The sequence below is a fragment of the Odontesthes bonariensis genome, chromosome 2 (assembly GCF_027942865.1).
Source record: "Odontesthes bonariensis isolate fOdoBon6 chromosome 2, fOdoBon6.hap1, whole genome shotgun sequence".
Taxonomy (NCBI): domain Eukaryota; kingdom Metazoa; phylum Chordata; class Actinopteri; order Atheriniformes; family Atherinopsidae; genus Odontesthes; species Odontesthes bonariensis.
The window spans coordinates 28,803,879-28,826,103 of NC_134507.1; the positions used below are offsets into that span (position 1 = coordinate 28,803,879).

Below are 22,225 nucleotides of genomic sequence, written 5' to 3' on the forward strand. Positions count from 1 at the left end.
GATTAATAAATTAATAAATAAAAAGATTATAACCCTGAAAAAAAAAAGAAAAGATGATTCACTTTCTGTGAATTTGAAATCAATTAATAGCGATTGTGTTTGCTGTGATGGGAAGCTCTGTGGTCGCACATTTAGCTCTGTGATAAGATACTGTATTTTAAAGCGGGGTGGGAGGGGGGTGGTTGGGGGGAGGCTGGCGCTCTCCCCCCTGCTGAATGCGCCAGACAGCAGTGGGACTCCAGTTGGCTGTGCGCGCTCAGACGCACAGACGCAGCGAGCATCCCACTGGCTGGACTTGGAGGACACTCTCCCGTTTCTCGCTTCCACCGCTGCTCTTGATTCCTTGTCTTTTTTTTTTTTATGTGTCCTGGAGGTGTGAGGACCACCCGGAAGAAGCGCTTCATTTGTGCACAACCCCCCCCCCCCCACTCACCCGTTGCCAGAAGTCGGGACTGGCCACTTTTCTTTTTCTTTTGCGGAGGGGGATATTATTTTTCGCATGAGGCGAACTGGATTTGCTCTCTTCAGCGGAGCGCGCGCTGCATCTTTTCAATGGATTTCTATACAGTGGAAGTACCCCGGGAAGTAAACTACTGTTAAGTCGCCCCCTTCACTCCGCGAATTCCGTTCCAACAAGGGTGGTTTTTTTTGTGTTGCGCACGTAGAGGAAAAAAAAACGATGATCTTCGCGGTGTTTTATGTTCTTCTGTCTCTTTTGGGTGAGTTTAACTTGAAATGGCAACAACAAAAAAAAAGCAGATCGGGTCGCTTGATGCTGAATTATTCCTCCTTGGATGAAGGATTCTGATAGAAAGGGTGCGTCTATCCCAGAGTCTGGGGAAACTGCTCCAAACGGATACAAAGTAGCCTCGTGAAATAAACTTACTGAATGGATCAAGTAAATGAGAAGTAACCGACACATGCTTTCAATGATGTTACATGAAAGATAACCTATTGACGTGTTGTGGCGCTGGTTACTCTATAAAAGCTCTATTTTAATCCCCGAAAGCAGCTTATTTACAGCCTATAAGTGGTCAAACCACAGATAAAATGAAAAGGAGATCTATTTTTTTTCTTTAACTTTACTGTAAATTCTGTCTCCAGATGTGTTGTCTTACGCGGAGGAGAACCTGCGCGTCGGGACCAGCCGGCTGGACTGCGTGAGGGCCAGCGAGCAGTGTCTGAGGGAGCAGGCGTGCAGCACCAAGTACCGCACGATGAGGCAGTGCGTGGCCGGCGGCAAGGAGAGCAACTTCAGCATGGTGGCCGGCCTGGAGGCCAAGGACGAATGCCGCAGCGCCATGGAGGCGCTCAAACAGAGCCCGCTGTACAACTGCCGGTGCAAAAGGGGCATGAAGAAGGAGAAGAACTGCCTGCGCATCTACTGGGGCAACTACCAGACGCTACAAGGTCGGGGGTGGCACACTTTTACTCTCTTTAGTTTACTAGTTGTAGTAGTTTAGTAGGTACACAGTAAAGAATTTTACAGTGCAACTACTGTTAATATATGGCAGTAGGAGAGCTACAAATACTGTTTTATGCTGTTAAATTATTGTTAAATGACTGATTTAACTGTTAACTTACTTGTGAGGGATGAATATTCAACAGTATTTTACAATTATTACAAAACACAGTCGGATACTGTTGTAAATCCACCGTAAATAAACAGCAACTCGTTACAGTGTGCTGATTTAAAATGTCACTCTGTTTGCTGCTCTTTGAAAACACCCCCGCATCTGTATCCAGTGTGGAATGGACGATCTATAATCTATATTTGAGAGATGATTAGTGGCTCCAGCTCCTCCCTTCAGCTGAATGAAGAGGGGGGGGGGGGGCGCACCACCCCTCCTCATGCATCCATCCATCTCTGTGACCCTCCATTTAAACCATAGACATACCAAAGTAGCACGCAGCCAACACAACGCCGAGGTACTTCTTGACCCCTGGAATCGCTTCCCTCGGAGCTAATGGGGCGTGAAGCCCCTCAGCGTTGGCCGGGCCCCGTCTCAAAGTGTCCTTCGGTCCTTAAACTCGTTTCCAGCGAGTCCCTTTCCAGTTGTGCAACACAGCTGACCAGGCCTGCCTAACCAAGCGTGTGGCTGTGTGCCAGCACGGATATCGACTGACCCAAATAACCCAAATAACCCCGTGGCACAAGCAGGCCAAAGTGAGGCATGAAAAAGATGATAAACAAAGCTCAGAAATAGGGGTACAGTATGAGTCCTTTTTTGTCCCCTGAGGTACAATCTATACTAATGTACCCCCTAGGGTTAATTATTTGAGCTAAAGGTACCTATATGTACCTTTTTGAGGGTCCAAAAGGTACATATATGTACTCAAGTGGTAAAAGGTACACATATGTACCTTTTTTTATACATCCTGGGGTACAATGGACAGTCTGTGTTAGGCTACTTCAGTATAAGGGTACAAAATTGCCACCGGAGGTACAAGATTGGTCTCTGTAAGGTACAAAACTATACCTTCTGAGGGTACTGCCCCAGTGACAAGCCATCGTACCCCTAAAGGTACAAATGTATTTTCTGAGAGTGCAAAGCGCTTTCTGTAACTTATTCATCTGACGCGCTTGTCTTTTGTCACAGGTAACGACTTCCTGGAGGATTCTCCGTATGAGCCGGAGAACAGCCGTCTGTCGGACATTTTCCGCCTGGCTCCCATCATAGGTAAGAGTGAGAAAAAGCCTTTCTCTCCATCCCCTTCGGTGTCTCACTTGCTCACCTGTCTCCAGATTAGATGAACACCAAGGTGTGCATGCTCTCACTGGAAGCTCATCTTTTTATTTTATCCTCCTCGTTCCGTCTCTTTCCCAACGTTCTCACCCAGCATGCAGGTTGGAACAGACCTCGCATGGGGAGCTATAGTTCTGAGTCTCACAGAAGCAGTGGATGAAAAGCTTCAGATGCTGATGTTTTCTGGGGGGTGGGGGGGGGGGGGTCCCTTGTTATCTGTAGCTTCCTGTTGTGGCTGTTTCGCTCCACTTGTTGAAGGGAGTGTGAGTGGTTCTGAGAGCATGACAAGCATTTTTTCTGCTGAGCTTTGAGTGTGGGAGAGATGCTGCGTCAGGCCTCTAGATGGCGATGTTATTCCCTTGTTCGCAGCCACTCAGACGTGTGACTGTGGTCAGTTTGTGACTGTTGTGTGTATTCGAGACGATGAGGTGCACTGATTGTGGAGCAGTGTTGTAGCTGCTTATGTTTTCAGTAATAAAACGGAGATTTTCAGAGAGAAAGGGCTGATATTTTTAAAAGAAAACAACCATTTATCGCTTCTTCCTGTGTCTTTTTTGCCTCAAAATGGAGTGAAATGCCCGAAATCAGTGTCCCTACTTCAGAGGGGTGAGATCAAAATGTGGAAACACAAAGTCTTGGACTTTTGTGATTAAAAAAAAGCAGCTTTACGCTACGTTTTGCAGAGGTTTGTGGCTGTTAATGTGCCCGTCATGTCCCAGCGAGGACGATACACTCGCTGACGATCTGAGCTGAACCATCTGCGGCACAAGTTCTTAGTTCACCTCAAGGTCAGGTGGCATCGCTCTGCAGTGGAAGCTGCGAGTTCTCAGAGTGGAAACAGACGGATTTATAGGATTGTCCCTGGCAGACTCTGCATATTTGATGTCCAAATCCCTTTTTTTTTTTTTACACTGATTTAAGAGATTGGTTGTTCATATTTTTCTGCAAGAAACAGCAATAAGTTAAAAATGAGCCATTCTTTGGCCCTAGATTTATTCTAGGGCCCCCGACGTGTTTTTTTCAGTGCTGGTCCATGCAGTACATTCATTTAAAGCCAGAACAATGTCGATATGCAAGGATTGTGCAAAGAAAAGAGAGTTTCTGATCATTAGAGGAGAATCCACAGAGCAGAGGAAGGGGACGGAGGGCTGAGAGGTGGAGGCCGCAGGGGTGAAGGTTAATCAGTGAAGAGCAGGGGGAGTCTTAGAGGAGAGGGGAGGGGGGAGGCAGGGACACACAAAGCCTCGTTTACTGTTTCTGTGGAAATGAAAGGGCAAGGTGACGGGAGAATGATGGAGGCAGAGATGATTAGAGCCTGTTTTTGATCCCTCATACGGCTTTTTTTCCTCGCTGAATTGATAAGATGACAGGAAATTTGGCACAAAAAGAGCCGTAAAAATCACGCGTTGTTTTAAAGTGGACAGTGTTCTGTCAGTGTTCTGCATTTTTAAATCTCCTGCTGTTGGATTTCATTTCTCAGGGACTTTTATATCAGCTGGCGTTTCTAAGATAAACACGTTTTCTGTCTCTTACTGTCAGTTTCAGGCTGATTTATCTTTCTGAGACACTCTGTGATCTGTGGTGAGCTCCTGTTTCAGGACGCTCTCTTTGCATGTTTATCTCAGTGAGGCACTTTGATTTAGTCATCCCAGACTATAGGAACAATAGATGATCCTGTAATCCCATAATCGACCCCTCATCTCTGACTGATGCCACTAATCTGCGGCGACACTCGAACACAGCCCCCTGAACACCTGCTCACATACACATATGGAGCCATCTTAGCCCTGAAATGCACTTATTTGCAAGTGAAACTGCGCTGACATTTGCCGTTTACAGAATAATTATAATAAGTAAGTTATTTATGGAATTTAAGATTCAAACCAAAGGTCACTTTAACCTTTTAATGTGTCGCTCTACTGCTTGGTAAAGCACATTTTTCGGTGATTATACTGTGTCATAGTCAACATTTGTGGAAGTAAACCCCCGTAAACCAACTCTGCTACTTGGTTTGAGTATGTTATGTCTTTGGTTTTTCATATTTGGATTATTTTACCATGAAGTGCTTGTTAAAAACCATTTATTCTCATTATTAGTTTGAAAAAAAAAATGCAAAGAATTGTTTTCCTGTGTTTTTCTTTTCAGTTCAGATGTTAAAGTGTTAACAAAGTGTGGTTCAGAGAGCTCATGTGGGCTGTTTAGAGAATGATTGCAAAACTTTATCCCATCCCGTCTCTACATTGTCGTTTAGTTCTCACAAATCAGTGGAAGTGGCCGCGAATAACACATATTTAATCCAACATGTATAAAACATCGACATGGTGTTCGGTTTAGATTCGAAGACATCTCTTGTGCCAGATTATGTAATCTGACATTTTAGTGAATAGATGTGCACACAGCAGCACCGCTGGGTTTACTTAGCTAATTATTTTCAGATCTTTACCTGAGGCAGAGTGCATTTAGCTCTGGGGAGTCCTGTGAGTCACAGTCATGTGTGAGCAACTCGCTTCTCTCCGCTGAAAAATGAGCAATTACTCTGAGCGTGGCCGGTGACTCCTCAGTTTCTGAGAGCATGAAAAACCGTAAACATTTCGGCAGAAAAGAATCGTGTCGACTCACCTCTGGGAACAATGTCAGCAGTGTGGCCCCTCGAAAGGTTCGAGGTGTTCGTCAGATGTCAGAAAGCAATAAAGATTAAATGTTTTTCTTGTTTGATTTTGCAGTCTTTCACAAAGTTTGTCCTGAGCAGCTTCTTTTTTTAGGCTGGTAGAAATGTTGCAGGGACCGGTTTCTGTCATTTAGTAAGTCACATGTGATGCCTGTAAGCAATACTCACTGGGTGGAAGGATTTAATTGATCATAATTAATCATATACGCCTGTGTTTTGTCATGATGTGCTCGAAATATTTAGATTGCATTTCTGAGTTTGCTCCCCCATTAAAACATGCCTTTTTTCAGGGTTTTGGATGCTTTAGGGGTTCACTGAAACTAAAAACTAAAAAAGTGGATTTGTTAACTTTCTACTGAGCGCACATAACATACATGACCTGTAGTGACATAATACATTTATAAATGTATTGTGAGCTGGTAAGAACTTTTCTTCGAGCGTCCACTTGAATATGAGGAAACTTTGAGTGGTCACCATGGAGACGCTAGGGGGCGCTGTAGCTACTTGTGGTCTACTTTCTGAAATCTTGATTTGTGAATTCTATAATCACTCATCTTAAAAATGAGGGCATGGATTAAATAAAACAAAGAAACTATCATGTGATCTGACCAATCAATGCAGCACATTTTGAACTTTTGACCTTTACCTTCACTTCCTGGGAACAAAATTTTAGCAAAGTTATCGAATCGCAATTTAAAAAGATGGCGTTTCCCCTGTGGTGACTCAAATAAAACCTGGATAGGAGAGTCTATGGCTGTGTTCGAAACGGCATACTACATACTACATACTACATACTCATCGATCAGATAGTATGCAGAGCGTTTACCCACAATGCATTTCGCTCCTGCCCGAGCCGAAATCAGCCGGCCTGATGCTGATTTCGCTTAAGCTCTAAACTCTGTAAACTTTAGCAACATTTGAAACATTTTCAGGCGAGAAAGTAGTCGTTTAGATCCCCAACGAGTTGAAAATCTGACAAAATACCGGCTATTTACAATTTTGTTCCCACGAATTCGGCGCTACTAAAGCTAGCCGCAGTGAGCAACGCACTTCCGGTTATTTTCACAAAATAAAATACCTACCCTCGTTGTAGCTAGCGTGAAACTGCCGTTTTGACAGGAAATGACGATCGGCGACGTCACGTTACGTTGCATCTTGGGTAGTTTGAGTACAAGTAGTAACCTCATGATGCATACCCAACATTTCGGCGAATCGAGTACGCATTCGGGAACTTCTCGCATACTCAAACTGGCATACTAACTCAAAAAGTTAGTAAGAGAAGTAGGAGAAGTATGCGGTTTCGAACACAAGCCATTGTGAGCATTATAGGGCCTCAACTTCTGAAAAAGGTGTTAATCTCATCGCTAGAAGTCGCTGACTACGACTAAGAAAAGGCCGAGAGTGGAGATGAGGTGGTGGACCCGACCGAGCGTCCTGCTGAGTCATGCTAATGTCATGGAAAGAAGAACAAAGACGTTTCAGAATTGTGTCAAATCATCTTTATTCTTTAAGATTAGTTTTCACATGTCTGTCTGGTGTGTCTCACATTAATGGGGAGACCTTAGATTTCAGAGCATCATCATTTACAAGTCGTGTATTCTCAAGAAAATTGTCTGATGCCACCGCTGTCAGCAACCCATTTGGATTAAAAACTCCAAGTCTGCCAGTGCCTCTGACGATACGATATATTAATGGCTGTGTTAGACTGTTGAAAGCAGTTTGCCTTGAAAAGTTTCCTCAAGTCTCACCTCAATCAATCCCTGATAACCTCTCAGTAGAACAAGCTAATCTTATGTTTGCTACATTGCTACAGATATTGTGGAAATAGGCGAGTATAGCCTAAGACGCAAACCAAAAAAATTCAAAGAATATTTTGGTTCTTACAAAATAACGATGTAACAAATATAATACAAATAAAGGCTGTTTGTCGTCTGTGTAGAAAGCAGCCGTCTCAAGCTGCAACAACCACAAATCCACAGAAATCACATGTTAGCTTGCCTGTTAGCCAAGTTAATGTTGGGTGACTCACCAACATATATGCAGCCCATCAATGTTATCCAAGGAAAAGGTTTCAGGAACATATGATGGACCCGAAGCCATGATGTAAAATTTCAAGTCGCACACGTTCAAATGCATCCAGAGAATTAGATTTTTTTGGAAAAGGTGACGACCGCAGTGTGAACTGTACTCTGAACCAAACAGTGGAGGTGTGGGTCAGCTCTTACAATGCAGTAAGTAGAGCTTAATTTTGACATTCATGGCTTTGGACTAACCGTGACAATGTTTGAGATGTTAAGGGACCATATTTTACTAATTTTCCAGCTTCCAGATTGTACTCTGGGGATCTCCTGGAATACGTTTTCGTGCTTTAAATCTAAGAACCCATTCTTAGTCTAATACCAATTAATTATGCGCCACTTTATTGCGGCTCCTGTTGCTTTAAGGCGCCGTTCGTGAGGAGCCCAGCCTGCTCTGATTGATCAGCCAATTGGTCAGAAATGGCAGCATGTGAAGCACACTTTGTTAGGGGTTTGGTAAACAAGCCCCCAGGCCGGCATTACAGAAATATAGTTGATGGTGATGTCATCAAGTTAAAAGAGAAATAAGCCTGAACTACAAACAAGGTGTCTTTGGGGGCAGATTTATCAAAAAAATACCTTTTATTTGTACAGAGAGAACACAATACAACCTCTAACAATCTGAATCTGGACAGATTTTTCTGACTGTATGTGCTAGATTTTCAGCAGATGCACAAACATTGATCCTTTTATTTTATTGTCCATCAGTAAACAAGACGGTAGACGTCTCACGGAGCAGGAAAACATGGTTTTCTGACGCACGGCATGGTTTTATGTAAGCTCGGAGAGAGGAGGGAGCTGAGTTTAGACGAAATGGTGACGCTTCTATCACCAGTTGGCCATGTTCATGAGTCAGTGATCCATGAGGACGAGAGCAACACAGAGACAGAGAATATTATTCTGAGATTCAAATGGACTGCCAATTACCTCCACACCATTTGGCTCAGGGTGCTGGAAAATCACAGAGGCCGAGCCTGCGTAGTTTACTTTCACTGAATTCCTGGACAATAGCTGCTCCAGGTACAGGTCCACATCTTTTTAAAAATCATTTCTACTCTTTATTTCTTTATTTGTTCACTTCTTCTTCTTTACTGTCTTCTTTCGACATGTATAAATACTGTGTCTAAAATTGTCAGGGCACCGAACGCAGTGACTTACAGATGATTTATTCATCCATTTATTCATTTATAGCTCACAGGCATTAAGTTTTAAAAACATTTTAATTTGATGCCAGCAACACATCTTTTAAAACTCGGGAAAGGGGCGTGTTTACAGCATCGCTCCATCAGCTCCGTTTGGAGTCTGCTGTAGTTTTTATATGGAAAATGCTTTATTATAGAGGATTTAATGTGCTCAATTAGCAGTTTTTAGCCTCATTTGTTGTCATTTTAATCTTTTAATGCACCGAATGCTTTGAGTGGGTAACAGGTTTGGACTGCAAATGAACTCCTTTGTTGCAGTCATCCTGCAGAATGTGGTTTGTTTTGCTGAAATAAGCAATGACTTCCCTTGAATGGCTGCATTTATTGCTCCAAAACCTTAACATTGGAACCAGCATCAATGATGCACTTACAGATGTGCGCTAATGCACACCTAAACCGTCACACGTGCTGGATTTTGAACTGTTTTTGGAAAACAAACCGGGTGGTCTCTTTCCTCTTTCACCATTAAAGGGATAGTTCGCCTCTTTTGACATGAAGCTGTATGACATCCCATAGCAGCAATATCATTTATGAACATTTTCTTACCCCCTGCTGCGTCCTGTGAGCCGAGTTCCAGCCTTGTTTTGGTGTTGACGAAGGTAGTCCGGCTAGTTGGCTGGGGTATTACAGAGTAATACATTTGCGTCACAAAATCGTTCTCCAGGAAAAAGTCAGACCTCACAATTGCTTGGCGCTATTTTCTCTCCCTTCGTATCACTGCCTGCTGCCGCCTGCCGACAGCCGCGCCTGTTACGGTGTTTGCTGCTCGGAAGCAGGCGACTGCTCGGTCTGCACTTCGGTCTGCACGGTCTACACAGCAGGCAGTGATACGAAGTGAGAGAAAATAGGGCCAAGCGATTGTGAGGTCTGACTTTTTCCTGGAGAACGATTTTGTGATGCAAATGTATTACTCTTTTGAACGCATATTGTTTTGAGAAGCAAAATGCTTTATTTTTTTAAACCCCAGCCAACTAGCCTGACTACCTTCATAAACGCCAAAACGAGGCTGGAACTCGGCTCACAGGACGCAGCAGGGGGGAAGAAAATGTTCATAAATAATATTGCTAATATGGGATGTCATACAGCTTCATGTCAAAAGATGCAAACTATCCCTTTAAGGATGCAGCGTCCATTGTGTAAAGAAAGAATTTAACATTTTCATAAGTCAGAGCACGTTATCCTCCATCCATCTTAAAGAAACTTTTGATTGGAGAAGACAACCACGTCTCTGGATCTTGTTTTGGATGCAGAGATGAACTGCGCACCCTTTACAGTGATTTAAACACCCCATCTTTACCTCTGAGAGCCTCTCTGGGACACCTTTGTTTCTCTTTTTGTACACCATACATTACCTAAATTACCAGTTAACTTTCTGAAAGGTGAGATGTCCCACTTGGTGTGTGTCATCACATTCAAAACAAACCAAAAACAGTAAGATTTCTCAGTTCAAATGATCTGAAAAGCAGCATTCTGGTTTATTTCTGTTTTGTGCATTTTTTGGTGGAAATACAGTTGCATTGGAGCCGATGAGTTTGACAGCCTCGCATATAGACACGATGATTAAAGCCTGTTTTATTACTGCAAGACCACTGTGGTTTTTACACAAATGTGATGAGTGGTGAGAGGAATGTTGCACGGAGCAAAAAGCGGCATGGACTCTAATCGGCCGTTGGGCAGGCAGCCAAAAGCGACTTAAAGTAAATGCAGCTGCTGCGCGTTAAATGATGGGATGGCAGTGGCTGAATAGATCGGGACATCAGATTCCAAGCGGCGCAACTTATGAATAAAGATGAGTTTATACAACTATCACTTTCACTCTGGCCCACGGACTGACCTTTTTTGCAGTTCTTTGCCAGTTTTGAAGTGTTAATAAAACATTATTAAACCACAGCTAAAGTAAAGTCAGGTGGAACCTTTTCCTCCTGTGTTTTTCCTGCTTTAATGTCAAAGGCATCAGGAAGTGTTCCCTGAATTCAACTGAAGGTTTGGGGGTCTATTCATTTCCAATCTGTTCACGTTCCACAGGCAGCGCTATATTAATCTGAAACTGTCCTCGGCTTGTAACGATCCACTCCCTTTTGTTTTGTACTGATGTCTGGCTTAAACTCTCCCCTTAAGCTCCGTCCCCCCCCCCCCTTTTCTGGCTGGTACAACAGCTCTCTGTAAAGCACCCACTCACCACTCGTAAGCCCCAATCCACCACAGCTCAGCACTGTATCTCTTCAGCGTGTCAACACGTCAGACACATCTCGTCATCCTCCCTCCTACTAAACTGCTGAAGTCAACCTTGAAGCAGAGTTGCAGTGATGTCTGCATATGTGTTTGTGTGTTTTGCGAGTGTGAAAACATCTGTAAAGTGTGTGGCCGGGGCTGTCAAGCCAAGGCGGCGCTTCGAATCCCCCCGCGCTGACGTGCAGGGCTGAGAGGCTGTCAGCGCTACTCCACCACCGGCTAGAGGAAGTCACTCTCATTATGGGCTGCCCATGGTTAGAGATAAGAGTGTCCAGCACTATCCGTCTCCCAGCTTGTGTTTGTGTGTCGGCCAGTGATCTTACAGGAGGTAGAAACATCATTTATCGTTCTGCATCCTTTGGAGACTCCGAGTATCCTGCATGTTCTCCAAACTCAACTTTTTATTTGCTGGTTGACTGAGCACATATATCCCCCCCCCCCCTCTGCTTTTCCTGCGTGATGCTTAAATGGTGAAATCTGTTTGTACGTGGGAGTTTGTTTGGTCGTAAACAGCGTTACGCAGTTTGGCACCGAGCAGATTTCAGTGTTTTTAAGCTGTTGAAGGAGCAATAGACTGAATAGTATTATGTAATCCTCCAAAGACACCCTAACTCACATGAGTCTTAACAGTGAGAGACGAGGAGAGAACAAATCATCAGTTACAGCAAACTGGGCTGGCTTTTTCAGCCATGTGTTGGGATTTAGAAGTGAAACCGTAAGATCTATCATGTTTAAAACTGACTGACAAATAAAGTGATAGATTAATTGACCGTGCGACACTATGGTTCATCTCAAACCTAAAAGCCTTACACACCATTGAGTATTGTAAGCTCGGGTTTGATGTCTGCTTTGTCCTCCTGCCTTCTCAAACTTTGGAATATGCTCATTTATAAATCCATTCTTGGCCCGCTCCCAACTGTCTGCAGACGCTTTATCCTTCGCAAAAATACAAGCAAGTTATTGCTTTTATCTATCTCCGCTGTCCGCCCTGAATTAGAGGATTAATTCCTCCGTCTTCTTGGAATCAGCTGCAGCATCACCTGAAGGAGCATATCGGAGGCAGATTTTTCTGGCTGTCAACGTTATTATTGTTTTTATAGCTCTTCTGTAGGATATCTTATATGATATCTATTCTTTTGTGTTATTTCAGCTGACCTAAGCTGCTGCTTTTCTGCACAAGGACGCTCTTAGAAAGGAGATTTGAAGTCTCCAGAGTTTCTATTTCCTGGTTAGATAAAGATTAATGGGTTATATCTCTTTTACTTCAGGTTGTGTGCAGTACTTATGAGTATTTGGTGTCTTGCTTTTAGTAGACAGCTTTCAGAGTTGCCCTTTGGGTTTTTGAACGCTCAAACGACCTGAGGAGCCGGTGGTGACGATGTTCTCGTATCACCTGCGTCTGAACAAACAAAATCAAACAGCACGTGAACACGCCACAAAGACAACTTCCATCTGCCTGCCGAGATGTACAACCTGTGCCTGGTGTACATTAAAGAATAAGAGAAAGTGGAAGAGGGCAACCGACCAAACAAACAAAAATGCAAACATAGCAGAGTGTGCGTTGTGTTTGAGATGGTTTCTTTAGAGTCGTGATCATCAGTTGGTCTTCAGTTTCTTCACTCCACATGGTCACGTTGGTGTGTTGTCCGGGACATCTTCAGTTAGCTGTTAGCTTTCTGCTGTCATGTGGCACAGTCAGTGGGGTTACATGGCACTGAAAGGATCGGATTATTGGCTAAATTACAATAAGATTAAGTTATTAAGTTCATGTAGACACCTTAATCTGACTAAAAATTGGATCGGATCGAGTTACTCGCAATCGGATTAAGACCCCGAGATAACTCGGTTGAAAGTCAAATTAAACCTGCTTGTAGACGGTGAAGCACGTGGTGAATTGGACTTAGCGTTCTGCGCATGCTCGAGATGTTTTCCCGAAGACGGAAGAGACGATATTACTGTTGTTGTCGCCGTCAGAAAGAAACAAACAACGTGATGGAGAATGCTCCGTTGGGCATCGAGTTTGTGCAACAAGCAGCTCATCACAGAAATGTAGAGGGACGTAGCTTCATCTTGCTCTGTGTTCTCCATCTTTCTCCAATGCCTGAGTTTGTTGTTGTTGTTGGTGGTGAAGAGGTCAACAGGAAGTGGCTCTATTAGCAATGGTTGGAATGGGTACAGCGCCACCTATCATACCGGGGTATGACACGCTTTGTGCCTCTGATCCCATTCATTCACCGCCATATATCCAAGGAGAATTACCCTTGCTCAAATAAGGAGCATAAACCAACTATAATCGAATTAATCTCATCATGTAGACCCACTGAGTGTTGCAACCCAGCTGGTTTTGGATTGTATTAAACATCCACAAACCCACTCGGGTTTCTATGACTTTCTATGAAACTTTTTAGATGGAGCAAACTTTGCACTTATGGCGGCCTCGTTCTGAGAGGCTTTTAGCTTTAGCTTGTCTGTCACTTTGACTGCTTTCTATAGTACTAAGTATAAGACACTGACAACTTCACACAAGCCCACATAAAAAAAAAGAAATGTCCCTTTTAAGAAAAAAAGCCGTCCTCGAGCTGAAAATAAGACTTTGTGTTTTTCAAGTAACGCGCAGTGCAGCTAATTATGTGAAGAGCCTCATAGTCACGCACTACTGAACTCATTGCCATGTTTATAAAACCCTTTGCATCATTTCCCAACAAAAAAAACTCCTTCACTTTGTAGGCCAGATGACTCAGTTCCCTGGAGCTGGTCTCATTTAAGCTGCTAAAAGAGGTTCATGTCAAAGAGGTTCTACTCCTTTACAAATAAACAACATTTCCATGAACTTTGTTGATTATTTTATTCATTTTTATGTTTTTTTTAAGTCTGAACGGAATCACATTTGGGTCAACGGGTTCAGCAGATGAGAGTTTCGCTATCTTACCCAAGAACACTTCAACATGGAGGTAAAATGGAGAATTTGCAGATAAAAGCAGCGACCTTGCGATTGAAGGACCACCGCTCCACCTCCTGAGCTACATCTGCCCCCCCCGTGTATCAACACCCTGTAGATGTTTTTCATTCAAATTTCAAAAGGACTTAATTCACTTTTGTAAAAGATTAGATTTTTTTTAAAAACACCCTTAACAGCAACATTAATCTGGCACATTGGATACTGATGCTGAAATACACAATTTCCCTGCTTTTAGCCACCATAATAAAAAAGAACTCTCTCTGCATTCATGTGTGATACCAAAGACTCCTCAAAATAACCTCATAATAACCCCAAGCCTCAAGCAGCACCAAATAACCAGAGGTGGGTACAGTAGCCAAAAATTGTACTCAAGTAAAAGTGCTGTTAATTTAGAATAATATGAAAAAACTACTCAAGTACTGAGTAACTGTTGAGTAACGTCTGATTTATTTGTTAACACAAGCATTCAATCAGACAGACAAAAATACTAAATAATCATCCATCCATTTTCTATACCGCTGAATCCGTCGGTCGGGTCACGGGGGGGGGGCTGGAGCCTATCCCAGCGGTCAATGGGCGAGAGGCAGGGTACATCCTGGACAGGTACTAAATAATCATCTTTAGGCAAATTAGAGTTCATCCAATTAATAAAATAAATTAAAATTAATTACAAAATAGCTTAAATTAAAATAATCCAGGTAAATTCAAGAACTTCAATAAAAAATAAAAGAGACTTAGGAAATGTTTAAAACATATGTAACCCATATGTAACCTAAAAAACAAACATTCACCTATCCATGGCGGGAAAAAAACTAATTTAGGAAACTTAGCGCTACATGTTTCCTCAAGTTAGATGTTGAGTTTCTGCTGAAATGTGCGTTTGTTTTGGTTGACACAGAAGACACATAATGTAGCTGCTGTTTCTCACTCTTTGTAAGGTAAACATGCTTTCAGTATGAGGCCTCGTCTGCGTCTTCATTTCCCACCGTTGATTCTGACATTTTTCATCCGTTTCTTTGTTTGTTTGCTACGACTGTAAACTGTAAAGCTAACCCGTCCCGCCGCTGAGATTGAGTATGGTCACGTGATGAAACTGCACGGCTACGTCTGATTGGTGAAACAGAGTCAGGTGGTAGAGCCTTTGGTGGAAGTCTCTCTCTCTGTCAGAATAAAACATTAAAATGAGGCGGACGCGGGGGGATAAAAATAATGAGGCGTAGAATACCAAAGAGGTAAGAAGAAAAGTAACCAGCTCATTGTAGCCTAATGTAGCGGAGTAAGAGGACAGTTTCTGCTGCACAAATCTACTCAAGTAAAAGTAAAAAGTATAGAGATTTAAAACTACTCCGAGAAGTACAATTTTTTTCAAAAACATACTCAAGTAAATGTGACTCGTTACTACCCACCTCTGCAAATAACTGTTAGGATTTCAACAAGAATCCAACATTCAGAACAAAAGGAAAGCTTAATCAAGGCAAACTATGAACCAAAAGGCAAAAACTCACCTCCCGAACGAACATTAAGAAGAGAAATAAGAAGTAGCAGCCACCTGTACAAACTGGACAAGTCACATCACAGTCATCACGAGTGTTGAATGTGTGTGTTTGGTTGGCGAAGAGGGAGATGAACGATTCCTACCGGGTTGCAAAAGCTTCATCTTAAGTCTTTAGCATCGCTGCGCTGTCCAAGAAGCCATCCACATCGAGCTATTAGCTGCCACACCAACTGTAGCTCAGTACCTGCACGCTACGACGAACAGGCAGTACTCAGAAAACCCAGCAACGTGTGACGCCATCGCAGCGTGAAAGTGCCGAACATTCAGACTTACAGCCTCTTTAAACACCCAGACGCCAGATAAAACGTGCCTGGGTGACAAATAAATACAAAGTGGACTTGAGACCCGTTAAGTCATGTGAGCAGTCTGAAGATAAAATGGTCCATCAAGTGTTTCTACAGTTAAACCAGCTGTGCACGCTGTAAAAGATCTGAACGTTCCATGGTGCATTTCAGCACATTGAATTATAGTTGTTATGGAGGACATAAACTAAAGGTCAGATGAAGTTGTGTCTGGTAGAGAAGGAGCTGAATAGTTCAGGCTTTTGTTCCACCTCTGGGACGGCCTGTAAAGGTTTCTGTAGGTTTCTGTTCTGTCTGTGGTTTACTTACATCATGTTTCTCTGGTTTCACCGCCCCGTGCTGTCGTCATTCCTCATTTCTCTGGTTCCTTTATGCTCACAGATTTCATCCTCCCATCTCCGCACGAGCAGTTTGTTTTGTTAAAGACTCCCAAATCCAGTGCTGACATTATCGTCCCTGAGCCTTGAAGCCTGATCAATACAGCGCCGTGTTAGATTGGAAACTTGAGGCCGTGTCTACAAGAATCTATCGATTGCTCTCTTTTTTTCCTTTCCCTTCTGCTCAAGCTCTTCCGTTCAGACCCGGATCAAAGGCTTTATCCTTAAGGTGTACGGTTCCAGGGCGAGCTCCGCTCTCGTGTTCTGGATGGACAGCCTGCTGGGGATTTGTGTTTTCACTGACCTTGTCTCATCTCTGCACAGTTGAAAAGTATACAGTCATGTGTATGAGTTTGAAGCTTAGTCAAATGTAAAGTTTGGGTTGAAAGCCAAGACTTAAGGTAAATCTCTACATTGTGGAATAAAAAGATTATTCTGAATCTGAGGGAGCTGTCGGATTTCGCAGCAGAATTATACACCACGGGTGAAACGAGGCAAGGTCAGAGGAACACCTTTATATTCCAAGTCTCACTGACTGAAAAGCTTTCAACCTGTCCTTTTAAAATTTTCCCTCCCCATGCAGTCACATGTCAGGTGGCCACTTATTTTTCCACGCTGTTTCAAAAATGATAGAGCCAGCTGAGAGCTGTTGGCAGAATCATTCAAACAGCAGCCATGTCATCAGGTTGCCAGTCCAAGTGCAGGCAGCCTCACCATGGGCCAAGAAATTCATTTAGTTAAAGGTGACCAGATTTGAGTCCCTCCAAGAGGCTTTAGATTGGATGTGAAGTGGAGGGGTGATTCATCATAGTTAATAAACGCAGCTGACAGCTCGAATCAGCAGGAGGGAGCGTGTGCCAGGTCTGCCTCCTGCCACTGCTTTATACTGCATGCAAATATGGACAATTAACTTTTCATATACAGACACCCACGCAGATAGTTATATACGAATTTATGTGCTCATGCAGCCAAGCAGGGCTCACAGGTATAAAAAAAAATGTTACAAAAATATACAGCGAAAGGCCACGAAAGGTACGAAAAAACCCAGTTGCAGCTTTTGTCACATTCACTGGCTTCTGTTTTGTCATGAAGCGACCAGACTGTCCTCTTTCCAAAAAGCCCCCATGGGGTGTTGGCTCATGCAGGCCAAAACAACCTATGACATTCAGGGAATATTTAATCTCTTGTGGCTGAGGAAGCAACTGCGTGTTAGAGGTGAGCAGGGCATCCTTTAGGGTGAGGGGCGCCTTGTAAAAAGAATGTATTTTAGTCCAAATCGTGGTGGTTCTCGACTCCTAACAAACTGATGTTATTGTGTAAACCCAACCAGAAACTTTAAAAGTAAAGTGCTGACATGTTCCTTACTGAAAGTAACTCAAATGTGGTTTCAGTCATGTGTGCCACAGCTGAAAGTGAACAGCAACATTTAGCTATACCTCCAAATAGATTTATTCTATTTATTATTAACAACAAGACAAGTTAATCACAGCATATTTGTTACCACATAGCACAGGAAAAAGTGCAATTTAATAGGTTTTGTTTGACGTTATTCTTCACTTTACTTTAGTTGTTCTGTTTTTCAGTGAAATAGCATAGCTTCCATCTTTTACGAACTCTCTAAAGCGCTCTAAAGTGCTCTAAAGTGGTCATCGGGGGTGTTTGGGAGGAGGTGAGATGTGCGATACATGACAAGGGAAGTGAGATTTAAAAATGAAGTGGAAAAGGGACTGATTGGCTTGGAGAAAGCAAAACCATTGGACTAAAGCGGTGACATTATAATTAATGAGGAGGGTTTGGACAGCGTGGGAAAAAGGGGAAAGGCGAGAGATAAAGAGCGAATGAACCGTATCAGATCTTCATCTGTATCAGCTTTCATAATTCACAGTGATGTTTCAGCAGATTATTCACCAATTCTTTGCAGTCTTTTCAGTGTTCTCTCCTTCTTATAAAGTCAAAATGATTTCCCGACTTTGGATTTGATGGTGGATGGTTTGTCCATCTTATTCGAGCCAGGGTTCCACATGAAGATCTCATGTTCAAGGCTAAAACCTGGTTCTGATTTCGATCCTTTAATCTTTAACCCTAATCCCTGATAGGGGACATTTTTGTCTACTTTCTTCTCCAATTTCACACTGGAAATAGTGATACTCATCATATTTGGTCCAGTTGTGCATTTTTGACTACTTTTTCGAATTTCAAACACACATCATATACAATGCAATTTATCATTGCGTAGAAGAAAAAAATTAAGGAGTTTTTTGTTTTTAAATCAGGCATAACAAAAAAATTAAAAATCCCTAAAAATCAATGTTGTTGCTGATCATTGACATATCCCAGACCATAATTATCCCTACTCAATAATTCCACTTTGCATTCCATATTTTGAAAATATAGCAGTTTTTGTGGGGTTTTTTTATACAGAAATTGGAGTTTACGTCATATAAACCAGTATTTAAAGGGTTAAATTTTTGAAAATAATTGAAAACTTGGTAGTTATGATCAGAACTGAAGTGGAATAAAAGATCTACGAAAAAAAAAGCGGAAACAATATTTGATGTTTTTAGGTCGTTTTAAAAGGGGACAAAAATGTCCCCTTTCAGAAATGAAGTTGTGTTTTAAATCAGGTATGAGGGTTAAACTCCTAACTTAATAGAATTTCGTTGTATCAGGTTTGGATTCCAGACGCTTTCAGGATCCTTAGGTTACCCAGTCCCAGATATGCAACAGAAAATGGATGGGATAGTTTTTTTTTAGCGATTTATTTTAGACCAAACCATGATCCTCTCCTAACCCTAACAAAACAGAGAAAAACACTGTTATAAGCTGACACATCACCTGATCGACGCTCCCAGGCTGCTCTGCACGGAGGTTTGAATCCTCTTCTTTCTAAATGAAAGCATGTGGTTAAACTTAATGTTTAAGCTAACAATGAAGAGAAGAGTATTTAAGCAGTGCAGTTAATAACAGTGTAACAAGTGTTATAATCAGCCGGCTGAAGCTTGACTGACCACTAGCAGCTGCGCTAAAGCCGCAGCCTTGTGTTAAGCTGCCGCTTTAAGCCCTCAGCTGCACACAGTCAACTCGCAGGATTAACTTTCTTCTGCTCCAGCTGTCAGGGCTTTCACTTGTTCACTCGTCTTAATAGAATTTCATACTTTGCCGAAGCCAACCAGACTGCATCAGCGATGCTGTTTCATTCCTTTATGGAAGCTGGATTTGTAAAGTCATATTTAAGACGTCTCTTTCTCTTATTTCCCCCCCAAATCTTTACCAATAATTTAGTTTAAATGTGAAAGAGGCCGCTCTGATCCTCTGACACCAAAGGTCTGAGGTGAGATTTGCTGTAATAATAAAGCAAGAATTGTCTTTAACCTGATATAATATTAGGGCTGCAACTAACGACTATTTTAATAGTGGACTAGTCACCGATTATTGAAACGATTAGTCGACTAATCGGATAATTATTTGTTTTTTTCTTAAATTTAGCATGAAATTGCTTTAATTATGTGGCAAATGATAATAAACACAAGAAAGATGGGTACTTCAATGAAAAATGCATCTTTTATTCAACTTTGCTGCTGATTCATACAAAAAGTAAATAAAAATGTCCTAAATCTAAAACCAATTAGGCGCAGTGCTCGGTCAGAATAGACATAAATCCATAAATAAATAAACCTCTGTCCATTTTTTAAGGACTGGCAAATGTGTTTTCTATGGAATGGAATTCATTGTCGACTATTTCTATTATCGATTTTTGTCGACAATGTCGACGAATCGTTGATATACATACAAATACATCGGGTTTTAAGCTAAAATGTTGTGTAATTTTTAATTGCAGGACCATAAATGGAAATTCTGTGATTTGTCAAATTGTATTAAATCACAATCTGACCCATATTGAGCCAAAACACTAAGATAGGGAACAGCTAAATGGTGGATTTTGACATATATAGGCAGACCTGAAGTAAAAGTGCTTGTATTTTCAATTTAGCCGAAAGGATGCCTACAAAGATGGACCTCATGGGTTCATGTTGAGTCTGTCCTTTGCTTGATGTAAGATTTCTTCTCCTGCTTGACTGCCAGAAGCCATCTTGTTCCCAGTTTTCTGTATTTTGGACAAAGATAAACCACTCTTTGTTCTTACAACTAAGTCCAACCAGGTCCCTAAATATAAGTGTTTTTGATTTGATGAAAAAGCAAGTCAGGATTGCCTCATCACATCACATCGCTGCTGTTTATCAGCTCCCAGCTGCAGGATTCTCTCTTTCTATGCATCTAAAGCCAAAATAGAGGGCCAAAAAAATAGCTTTAATTTGCAGAGCAATAAAAATGATTAAGGCTGGGCGAGTTAACTCGTTATAATCACGTTTACGCATTGATTATTTAACGCCAATAAATATTTTATCGCGCATTAACGCAGGTTTTTTTTTTTAAAACAATTTTATTTTTTCGAACATTTAAAAAATCAAAATTTTTGGAGGGCTCTTGTGCCTTTAATGGATAGGAAAGTTCAGAGAGACAGGAAAAGAAAGTAATCGGCGGATCCACCAAACATGGAGAAGGGTACGGAACTTTTACTCGGCCATTTTCATTTTAAAGTTCTTCCAGACGGCGGAGTCGACAGAACCAAAGTCATCTGTAAACACTGCCAAGTTGAATTGTCTTCTCAATGTAGTAGTTCCAGTCTAAAATATTACTTAAAAGCAAAACACACAACTGATAGCAGCAAGTCATTCAAGGAAACAGACAGTGGAGCGAGGCTTCTACATAAAAACTACAGAAAGATGCTGATGTTAAAGCTGCGGTCGGCAACTTTTTTTTAGTCATATTAGCTTGAACTGTCATGGGATTCTGGAAGTAGAATATTAAATAGGCTGTTTAGGAAAAATAACGAAATCTGTAGCTCCCTCTGAAGCCTGTAATCGTCACTGGCGGATCTAGAGGCGGGGCCAGAGGGGCCGAGGCCCCGCCTCTAATTTGATTGGCCCCTGAAGTGCCCCTGTCCTGTCAATCACCTGGCGAGAAAAACAAGTGGGGAATTAAATGATCACTGCTGCAGTTCCACCCCCAAACTGTGGGTGGCAGTGCGCTGGTTGTGTCAATACAACTGAATAGAAGAAGAAAAGTACTAAATCTCAAATGGTGCACTTTACTTCAGTGTTCATATTATAGTGTGCATGGCGTATTAATTACTTGAATTCGAGCTGGAAGCTTAAGAAGGTGACTTTGTTATTTTGTGGGTCAAATCTTCTTGTTTGTTGTTAAGTTTAGGTTTATATTAAACTAAACTGTGACTACATAAAACGGTTGGCTTCTAAACTTGTTATCCACTGCACTTGTGTCATAAGTAGCTATTTTGTTGGTAGGATAGCAATAGCTTTGACCTGCTTGTTCAACGCTTAACATTAAGATATGTGATTTTGTGTTTTGTGTAATATCAAGATTTTGGCAGAGATAGCAGCAGACAGCATGAAAAGAAAGTCAAAGGGAATTGAGCAGTTGTATACATGGTTTTTGCTACCTTGTTAGGACTAGCGACTATAAACAAACCTAAGAAGGAAAAGCTGCTATAAATATGTTTTGTTGTTGATGAAAGTACTAAAAGTGCAAAAACATTTGTTTACTGACAGGTTAGGGTTAGGGATTGTTTTGGTCAGGGCACAGTTCAGCATTCACTAATTTTAAATGCTAGTAAAATGCATTGGAGTCAATGGAAGGTGCTCACAAATATAGTAAGGTGTGTGTGTGTGTGTGTGTGTGTGTGTGTGTGTGTGTGTGTGGGAGGGAGGGAGGGAGAGTGAGATTGAATATGTTGTTGTATATACAGTTAAAAGCTGTTATGTTTTATGTTTTGTGTGTTTTATGTACCCTTAATGCACACTGAATTAAATCAATACTATGTAACATTTCTACCTTAAAATAACAGCTTGAAAAAAATTGTGCGGCTAGAATGAGTTTTAGTATTACGATTGTCCTGTCTCCTATGCCCTTCGGGGGTCTGAGTTAGAAAAACTGCGCTATGTAACTTTGCTGGACCGGCCCAGGAGCTGAGCGGAAGTACTTCGACTTGCTTTCTGGCACACCTACCGCAAAAACAAATAGACC

At 41.9% G+C, this 22,225-nt stretch overlaps 1 protein-coding gene across 2 annotated transcripts in view; it reads left to right on the forward strand.

Annotated features, from left to right (window-relative positions):
• Positions 1 to 260: 260 nt before the first annotated feature.
• The window catches only part of gfra1a (gdnf family receptor alpha 1a), a 167,721-nt gene continuing 145,756 nt past the window's right edge, over positions 261 to 22,225 (forward strand). For both annotated transcript variants that reach the window (XM_075480989.1, XM_075481000.1), the window contains exons 1-3: positions 261 to 719; positions 1,105 to 1,410; positions 2,601 to 2,681. In XM_075480989.1, coding sequence (XP_075337104.1) covers positions 680 to 719; positions 1,105 to 1,410; positions 2,601 to 2,681 — 427 coding nt within the window. In that variant the 5' untranslated portion in view covers positions 261 to 679. The remainder of the gene's footprint in view (positions 720 to 1,104; positions 1,411 to 2,600; positions 2,682 to 22,225) is intronic.